This window comes from Rhinoraja longicauda, chromosome 17 (genome assembly GCF_053455715.1).
Source record: "Rhinoraja longicauda isolate Sanriku21f chromosome 17, sRhiLon1.1, whole genome shotgun sequence".
Taxonomy (NCBI): Eukaryota; Metazoa; Chordata; class Chondrichthyes; order Rajiformes; family Arhynchobatidae; genus Rhinoraja; species Rhinoraja longicauda.
Genome location: NC_135969.1, coordinates 19,792,408 through 19,802,782, shown reverse-complemented (window position 1 = coordinate 19,802,782; position 10,375 = coordinate 19,792,408). Strand labels below are relative to the sequence as shown.

At 44.0% G+C, this 10,375-nt stretch overlaps 1 protein-coding gene across 3 annotated transcripts in view; it reads right to left on the bottom strand.

Moving 5' to 3' along the window:
* Positions 1–704: 704 nt before the first annotated feature.
* eefsec (eukaryotic elongation factor, selenocysteine-tRNA-specific) overlaps positions 705–10,375 on the bottom strand; it is a 254,466-nt gene continuing 244,795 nt past the window's right edge. For all 3 annotated transcript variants that reach the window (XM_078414245.1, XM_078414246.1, XM_078414247.1), the window contains one exon: positions 705–985. In XM_078414245.1, the coding sequence (XP_078270371.1) occupies positions 807–985 (179 nt within the window). In that variant the 3' untranslated portion in view covers positions 705–806. The remainder of the gene's footprint in view (positions 986–10,375) is intronic.

Sequence of the window (10,375 nt, the reverse complement as noted above, 5' to 3'; positions counted from 1 at the left end):
TTGTCTGATCTAATCATCAATCACCAGCCGGGACATTGAACAAAGAATAGTACAGGACAGGAACAGGCCCTTCGGCCCACAATGTCCGTACCGTACATGATGCCGTTAAATTAATCTCCTCTGCCTGCACATGATATATTCCTCCATTCCCTGAATATCCATGTGGCAATCTAAAAGCCTCTTAAATGCTACTATCGTGTCTGCCTCCACTACCACACCTAACAAAATGATCCAAGCATTCACCACCCTCTGTATAAAAAAACCTGCCCCACACATCTCCTTTAAACTTTGCACTTTTCACCTTACAGTTATGCCCTCTCGTCTTTGACATTTCCACCCTGGGGAAAAGGGTCTGAATGCATGCCCTAAATAGGCTTCTCGTAATTTTATATATGTCTATCAAGTCTTCTCTCAACCTCTGATGCTCCAGAGAAAACAACCCAAGTTTGTCCAATCTCTCCTTGTACTCTACTTTACCTCCTTCAATACCCGCAGCATTCTGGCAAACCTCCTCTGCACCCTTTCCAAAACCTCCACATCCTTCCTGTAATGGGAACTTGAGATGTTAGGCATGGTTAAATGTCTAAAAGAGATAGTCTGTCGACCACAAAGGCAAAGAAAACCAACTCTTGAGGAAAGAGCAGTTTCAAAATAGGAATGATTTTTCAGCAATCAAAGGGATTAATTTTGATTTTATTTCTTCAGAAAAGCCCACTGCTGAATCAAGTTTTAAGGCAAGAAGACATGAAGTGATCCTTTTAAACCCTGTCCCACCTCTCAATACTCCTGATATGAAAATAATCATTTTAAGACTGAACCATCTTTTTCTGTGGGTCGAATAAGTATCTCTTAAAGGTGAAGGCGATGGTTGCAGGCTGTGCGTCATTCTTCTCTTCGTCTGTTCTCGCAACCTCGCCCTTTGTGGCCTTGTATTTTTTCTTGCTGGTCAGTGCGATGTGTTGTTTGGTCACCGGACTAAGCCCATCTGTGGAAAAAGGGCAGCCATTGTCAAGGTCTTTGAGTCGTGTCAAACGGGCCCTTCGGCCCACCGCATCCATGCCGCCCCTTGTACCGATCTACGCTAACACTATTTACCTGCATCATAGTCCCGGCCTTCTAAACCTCGGACGTTGCATTGATTCTTTTAAATATTGTGAAATAATTGCTTCCACCTCCCCTTAAAGCAACATATATCCATGTGCCAATCTGAAAGCCTTTTAAACGCCACTATCGTATCTGCCGCCATCACCAATAGCAGCGCGTTCCAGGCACTCATCACTCTCTGTGTAAAACTACTCATTTTATTAGGTTTGTAATGTGAGTTTGTCTTTAAGGTTTGCATTGTGGCACAACTGGTAGAGCTACTGCCTCTCAGCGCTGGACACCTGGGTTCGATCTTAACCGCGGGTGCTGTCTGTGTGGAGTTTGCACATTCTCCCTGTGGCCGAGTGGGTTTCCTCCAAGTGCTCCGGTTTCGTCCCACACCTCAAAGACGTGCATGATTTTAGAAAAATCATTCCTAAACTTACAGGTTAGTCTCTGTAAGACTAATTTACAGAGTTAATTGTCCTCTGTAAAATTGTCCTTCGTGTGTAGGATAACATAGAAGTAGTGTGAACGGGTTATCAACGGTGAGCATGAACTCAGAGGGCTGAAGGGCCTGTTTCCACGCTGCTTTTACAAACTAACTGAACTGAACATCCGCCTTACCTCTACCCTTATAAACAGGATAAGGAACAGGCCTTTCAGCCCACTGAGTCCGTGCCGACCAGCGATCACACCGTACACTAGCACTATCCTACACACTAGGAACAATTTCCAATTTTCCCAAAGCCAATTAACCTATAAACCTGCACATTTTTGGGATGTGGGAGGAAACCGGAGAATGTACAAACTCCATACTGACAGCACCCATAGTCAGGATTGACCCCGGGTCTCTGGCACGGTATGGCAGCAGCCTTACCGCTGCGCCACTGTTAATGGAAAACATTGAATGTATGTGTGCTGTTGCTATTCTTAATTTCAATATACAAATAGAAAATTGACACCGCTCTTCATTATAATCTGGAATACCTGATTTTGCTAAACAGTAACAAAATATTGGGTTGAGGGGAAACCTGACAGTTGAAACCTGAAATTATGAGAGACACAGATATAGTAGACAGTCAGAACCTTTTTCCCAGGATGGAAATGTCAAAAACGAGACTGCATAACTTTAAGGTGAAAGGGACAAAGTTTAAAGGGGATGTGCGGGTCAAGTTTCTTACACATAGGGTGGTGGGGGCCTGGAACGTGCTGCTGAGGGTAGTGGTGGAGGCAGATATGAAAGTGGTGTTTAAGAGGCTTTTAGATAGGCATGCGGATATAGAGGGAATAGAGGAATATGGATGACAAGCAGGCAAAGGAGATTAGTTCAACAGGCATTTAAGTGACATTTAAGAGGGTTTTAGATAGCCATATGAATATGCAGGGTCTGGAGGGATATGGATTAGTTTAGTTTAGATTAGTTTATTATTGTCACAGTACCGTGAAAAGTTTTTTTGTTATGTGCTATCATGTCAGTGAAAAGACTATAGATGATTACAATCAACATGATTACAGTCGACAGCGTACAAGTACAGGATATGAGGTGCAGGTAGAGGAGATAAGTTTGACCAAGCATCATGCTTAGCACGCACATTGTGGGCAGAAGGCCCTGTTTCTGCGCTGCACTGTTCCACGCTCTGTATGCCAACTTGAAGCAAAACAAATCTGTAAATAAAACCCCTTTAGATCTTTTATATAGCATATATGGTACGTTGCTGTCCGAAGAATGCCTTCAGCTACTAATTTCAGGCTAATAAATTCTGAAGCAAAATGTTCAATAAACTACTTGTTATTATGCGTTAGTAAATTGACAAGAATCCCTTGAGAAACTGAGTCCATTTTGCTTAAGTGGAACAGGCTGCCTCCCTCACTGACAATTAACCTTACATCCAGAAAGGGTTAAGTCAGACTAATGTTCAAGAGCTTTAAATATAGATCCTGTTGCCTATCACTGATGCTGGAAATTAGTACGGAGATAGGCAGTGAAGTGGACCCATGTTCTGCCCTGTTAATGCATGTTCCTTGTTTAATGTGATCAAGGGAGTATTTTGACCTGTTTTCCCAATTCCCCTTAAAGTGAAAGGGAGTATTTCTTTTTGCGTAACCAGAGAAACCCACAGAGGTGGGGAGATGCTGCCGTGAGATTAGGCTGAGTTCTGTCTGGCGTGGTTTACACGTGGCTAGAATCGGTGATGAGGTTACTGTAATCTGTAGACCTGCTGGCTCCAACGTCTTTGTGATGGAGTCCCATCACATTGGTTGGATCCATGATGGCTACACGCCCTCTATCAATCTGGGGACAGGGCCAGTTATCTGATTTGGGGTTTGTAGATAAGATGCAACTACACATAGTTTGAACACCTTCGAGGTTCTCGTCTGCCTGCATTGCATCGCTCCCGTCTCTCAGGAACTACTTCCCTGTGGCTATGTCCCTGGTACCACATCCTCCCCGGCCTTTGCCAGCGCCTGTCACAAGGAGAGCGATGCCAGAGTGTCTATCGGCTGAATTCCACAATCAAAAACAAGCCAATTTAGAGTTGTTAACCCTTTCACAGCTTGTTGCTTTGGCAAAAAAAAACAATGGTCTTAAAATTACAAGCAGTAGAAACAAAGAACTGCAGATACTGGGACCCCAGTCTGAGGACGGGTCCCAACCCGAAATGTCTTTTATCACCAGAGATGCTGCCTGACATGCTGAGTTACGCTAGCATTTTGTGTCTATTCTTAAAATTAGAAATCGGGTCCTCGTTACTTTATTGCAGATTTAAATTCTGGAGGAAAGATATAAGGGGAATGTGAGGACAAACTTTTTTTGTTCCACTCAAGAAGTAAATTATGTTCTGGAAACCAATGTCCATGTGGCTTGTAAAATAGTACCAGTTAGGAAACTGGACAAGCACAAGAGAGAATAATTTGTAGCAGTAAGAATTTCATAGTTCCATTGTCGGTACATATGACATTTAAAAACTCATACATGATTACAATCAAGCTGTCCACAATGTACAGATGCAGGATAAAGAGAATAATGTTTAGTGCAAGATAAAGTCTTTAATCAAAGATAGTCCAAGGGTCTCCAATGAGGTAGATGGTAGGTCAGGACCGCTCTTTAGTTGGTGAGGATGGTTCAGTTGACTGATAACAGCTGGGAAGAAGCTGTCCCTGAATCTGGAGGTGTATGTTTTCACACTTTTCTACCCCTTGCTTGATGGGAGAGGGGAGAAGAGGGAGTGAGCAGAGAAGAGACAGCTGAAAAGCATTGACATTCTCTCTCTCTCACACAGGCACGGTTGAAACACACTTTGCCATTGTCAGTGCTGCGTGTTTTGATAAACCCCAGCCAGTTGCCTGCTTATTTGCATTCCTGCCTTTGAGCACTGCTGACTCACCTGAGGAGACAGGGCCCGGAGCCCGGGGAGAGATAAGGCAGAGCCTCCGGCAGTGCGAACACCGCAGATCGGTGCGGGCAATCTCCACAACAATGCATGTGCTGGCGGCAGACTATATCCGACCAGGCAAAATACCCGCAGCCCATGCATAGCAGGCTGAGGGTGCCGACAATGGAGCAAGCTCTTGCTTTGTGCTCAGTCCTCCGCACGCCGTAACCTGCATGTAAACAACAGGGGCATGCAGCACGGGCGCCTGATTCATCCTGTAAGGCCATCCGACAGCACAAACACTCTCCACAGTGGCCAGCTGCCTCGCCATCCACTGCCACCTCACCAAGTACACCGTGACCTCGGAAAATGAGGGCGGCACGATGGCGCAGTGGGTAGAGCCCTCACACCCCCGGGTTCGATCCTGACCTGTGTGTGCCTGTGTTTGTGTGTATGTGTGTGTGTGTGTGTGTATGTGTGTGTGTACATGTCTAAGTGTGTGTGTGTGCATGTGCACGCTTGAAGTTTGCATGCTCTCCCTGTCACCTTGTGGGTTTCTTCCAGGCATCAAAGAGTATGACTCTTTGTCACACAGCATGGAAACAGGCTCTTTGGCCCAACTTTGACCCATGCTGACCAATATGCCCCATCTACGCTAGTCCCACCTCCTCTCATTTGTCATATCCCTTTAAACCTATCCTAACCATGAACCTGTCCAAATGTTTGTTAAATATTGTCCTTGTACAAGCTTAGAGTGTGGTCTCAATCTCCCAACCTACCTCATTGCGGTCCTTGCACTTCTTTTTATATGTACTATCTCTGTAATTGCATGCTATAAAGCTGTTAACACTATATTCTACACTCTGGTATTTTTCTCTTTGCACTACCTGCCGTAATTGTGTATAGCTGGATTGTATTCGTGTATCGCATGATTATAGCAGGGTAGTACAAGCAAAGTTTTTCACTATCTTGGTAGAAGTAACAATAATAAACAAAAACAATTATCGTACCTGTTTCAACTATCTCCTCAGGAAGTTTGTTCCATACACCTACAAAGAGTTGCCCCTCAGGTTCCTATTAAATCTTTCTCCTCTCACCTTAAACCTATGTTCGGTTTCCTCCCAAGTCCCAAAGACGTGCTGGTTTATAGGTTAATTGCCCCCCTGTAAATTACCTCTAGTGTGTAGAAGTGCATGAGAAAGTGGGATAACATAGAACTCTTAGTTTGAACGTGTGATCAATGGTCAGTATGGTGGGCTGATGGGCCTATTTCCATGCTGGATCTCTAAACTAAAAACTGAAATGAAAAACTTGTACAGCTACACGGATAGGAAAGTTTTGGAGCAATAGGCAGGCAAATTGGATTGGTATAGAAAGGCATCTCCAGCACTTTGTGTCTATCTTCAGCAAGGACGAGTCGGGCCGAAGGACCTGTTTCCGTGCTGTATCTTTATGAATCTATCATTGATTTGGGCTATTGCAGATGATGTGTACAGTGATAGGCAAATGACTTGAGGGCAAACTTTATAGGGGAATCATTGCTCACAACTTTATGTAGCTGATTGCAGCCAAAATGAGAGCACAGAAACGGGCCCATCGGCCCAACTCGTTCATGCCTACCAAGATGCCCCATCTATACTAATCCCACCTGCTGATGTTTGGTCCATATCCCTCCAAACTTTTTCTATCTATGTACCTTTTAGACTACAGAGATATTTTAGAGATACAGCGTGGAAACAGCCCCTTGGCCCACCAAGTCCGCGCCGACCAGCACAATTCTACACACTGGGGACGATGTAAATTTTACCGAAGCCAATTAACCTACCACCTGCACATCTTTGGAGTGTGGGAGGAAATCGAAGCACCTGGAGGAAACCAACGAGGTCACAGGGAGAACATACAAACTCTGAACAGGCAGCACCCGTATTCAGGATCAAACCCGGGTCTCTAGCACTGCAAGGCAGCAACTCTACCTCTGCGCCACTGTGCTGTCCTGTACATGTCCAAGTGTTTTTTTAATGCTGTTATAGTACCTGTCAGAACTACCTCCTCTGGCAGCTCATTCCATATACCCACCATCCTCTGTATGAAAACGTTGCTCCTCGCGTTCCTATTAAATCTTTCCCCTCTTACCTTTAACCTATGTCCTCTGATTCTTGCAGGGAAATGTGTCAATGCCTCCTGGAAGTCCACGTTCAAAATTTGACAAGGTTTCCCACATTCCACGAGACAAAGAGGATTCTTCTCCACAGTCCCCTCTGTATTGAAGGCTCAAACACTCTCATGTGCTCATATTGCAATCTTGTACCACTCAAGCTAACAACAGGTAGACCCAAAGAGCTGGAGTAATTCAGCGGGTCAGGCAGTATCTCTGGTGAAAAAGGAGGGGTGACTTTTCGGGTCGGGACCCTTCTTAAGACTGAAAGTGGAGGGGAAGGAACTGGAGGTAAGAAAAGGCCAGAACAAAGCAGGGCCGGCAACAGGTGAGCAAGGAAGGGTGCAGCCCATAATGGCCCATTGTTGGCTGGAGAAAAGTTGATAACGAGGATGAGAACAGTGGAACTAGTAGGATGATGAGGGTGGGGGAGGAGAGGAGAGAGGGAATGCAGGGGTCACTTGAAATTGGAGAAGTCAACGTTTCAACGTTCATACCGCTAGATTGTAAGCCGCCCAAGCGAAATATGAGGTGTTGTTCTAAATGTAACTACATTTGTCTTTGAGGCTGTGTAAGGGGTTGGAAGGTGGTGCAGCAGTAAAGTTGCTGTCTGTGACCTGGGTTCAATCCTGACTACAGGTGCTGTCAGTACGGAGTTTTCACGTTCTCCCAGTGACCATGTGGGTTTTCTCTGGGTGCTCTGGTTTCCTCCCACACTCCAAAGATGTGCAGTTTTGTAGGTTAATTGGCTTCTGCAAATTGTCCCTAGTGTTAAGGTAGAATTTGTGTACGGGTGATCGCTGGTCGGCGCGGACTCTGCGGGCTGAAGGGCCAGTTTCCATGCTGTATCTCTAAACTAAACTAAATCTCAGATATTTGTTGGAACTGTGCAGAGTGAGGCCAGAATCCATTACTGCAGCAATTACAGGCACTCTCTGCACCATTTGGAAGCTGCTTGTTTCCCAGTGAACAGCAGCAGACTCATTCATTGCTGGACCGAGGCATTTGCCGCGTCTGGACTTCCACATGAAAGTGACGCCAGCAATTGGAAGTAATTTGTTGAACTGCTTGAAGATTAAATGAATCATGGCATCAACAAACAGCACTTGGGAACCAGTTTTGTTTTCATGCATTCTTTTCTGATTACCCAAAATGAAAGCCAAGATACAAAACGTGCTTTTGGTACTGGAAAGTTGACAGCAGCGAGCACTCCCATACTCACTGTTTGTAATTACTTAATACTTGAAAAGACTGAGTCAATTTTTTTTTACAATGTATACTTGTGGTCTTTGTTCCTTGTGTTATAGTGCGGTTCCCACTCTCTCTTTCCCTTTCTTATCGGAAATGGAATTCTTTCCCGGCCTGACTTCTGCCCAGTGTTAATTGGTCTGTGGTTAAGAATCCAACTCTGTCATGGCCTCTCCTTGATCTGCAGAGGTGAAGCAGCCAGCCTTAACCTTGGCCCAAGGGGACATCCCTTATCCTCTGTGTCACAGGCAGAACCTTCCTTCCTATTAGTCTGGCACATTGACAGTCACGACAGTGGCAAATCCAGCAAATGCAAAGAGCCAGTTCTGCTCTGCATACCGTTGTTAATTGAGGCAAGAACAATGGAGACTCAAGGAATTGCAGATGCTGGTTTACAAAAAAAAAGACACAGAGTGCTGGGTTAACTTCAGTCTGCAGGAATAGATCGGGTAGACGCAATGAGTCTCTGAGGAATAGATTGGGTAAACGCACAGAGTCTCTTGCCCATTGTAGGGGAATCAAAAACCAGAGGACATAAGTGTTTAAGGTGGGGGGGAAAGATTTAGTAGGAACCTGAGGTAATTTTTTCGCACAGAGGGTGGTGGATGTATGGAAGAGCTGCCGGAGGAGATGGCTGAAGCAGGTAATATTGCAACGTTTAAGAAGCATTTGAACAGGTACATTGATAGGAAAGGTTTAGAGGGATATATGGGCCAAACACAGGCAGGTGGGACATGTTGGTCGGTGTGGGCAAGTTCGGCCAAAGGTTCTGTTTCCACGCTGTATGACTATGAAGATGGATCCTGAACCGAAACATCAGCTTATTCTTGTTCTCCAAAAATGCTGCCTGACCCACTGAGTTCCTCCAGCACTTTGTATCTTTTTCTGTAAACCAGCATATGCAGTTCCTTGTGTCCCCATTTGACTATTTAATCGATTCCAACTGGTCTCTCGTTCCTTCTTCAGATGTCATTTTTGATCTAGTCAAAGGAATAACATTAATTTTATTTTAAGTCTCTTTTATAAATCCTTAATCTTTCAGAGGAATTCAGTATTAATTTTAATCTCACTCTTTGATCTCAAACCTTAAATCAAATTTTTTAGATGTGGAAAAAAAATCACCTTCCTTTGCAAATGTGTTTTTTTTTGTATATTTTACTAAAACGATATTTCCCCTTTCACCTCCACTTACACAATTCACAAAGATACAAGAATTGGGAAATAAAGCAGAACTTCCGTAACAACTGCAAATTTATTTAGCCAATTTAATTCCAATCATCTGCTGCCTATGGTGTGGAGTCTCATTGGCTTAGCTTCAATTTTATTTTGACTTTTAATCTCTTTTCGTAATCTTTTTCAACAAATTCTACAAAAATGTAGGTTCTAAAAGAAGAGTTTAATTTACTTCTTAAATTACAATAATTTTCATTGCTGATTATTTTCCTGCCTGCTTCAGTCAACAAAAACATCGCTTGCGTCAATCCGCGACAAATAAAAACAGTTCTATTATATTTTAGACAGCTTAAGAATCAAAAAGGATTACTGTACTTGGCATCATATCTGTGCAGTGGCTGATAAGAATTATGTAAAAGGAGATTATTGTCTTCTGAGTAAAGTTGGTGCCATCCATTAACTATTTGCAGAATTCTGTGCATTAAAAGAGCAACAGAGCGTTCGTTCGGTGCAACTGAGAGATGAGAGATAGCGCAGGAAACAAAGTTGGAGGGTAGAATGGAAGTGACAAGTTGGGAGGAGAATAAATAAACGGAGAAGAGGCTTTGTGGTGGGGGACAGTGCATGAAAAAGGGCCAGAGAGGAGTAGTTATAAAGAAGAACTGCCGGATTCTTGTGGTTTATACCACAGAGAGATGCAACGTGCTGGAGTATCTCTACATTCATCCATAAAATCCATCTTGGCTTCTTTCCTGGGGCCTTCTATGGGATTGGCAGTAAAGTGGAGACACGAGGAACTGCAGATGCTGGTTTATAAAATAAACACAAAGAGCTGGAGTAACTCAGCGGGTCAGGCAACATCTCTAGAGAAAATGGATAGGTGATGTTTCGGGTCGGGACCTTTCTTCAGACTGATTGTAGGGAGGGGGAACTGGAAGCAAGAAAAGACCAGGGCCGACAACAGATGACCTCAGGCAGGGTAATTTCCTGAAAGGCTGATTGTTGGTTATGGACAAAAGAGCAGTAGGTTCCTAGAAAGTGTAGGAAGCACCTTGATTCACTAAGCAATGAGTAGGATGGCAAATCCTTTGACTTATTTGTCTCTGGAATGTGGTCATCATTTATCCTCCAGCGCGGTGCAGATCTAAGAACATATAGGGCAGATGATGCAAGGATATCGGTAACTATTTTGTTCTTTCTTGGTTTATTTAAGTAACATAGAACAGTACAACACAGGAACAGACCCCCTCGGCCCATAATGTCTGTGATGAACATGACGTCAAGTTAAACTAATCTCCTCTACCTGCAGTGATCCATATCACAATAGACAATAGACAAT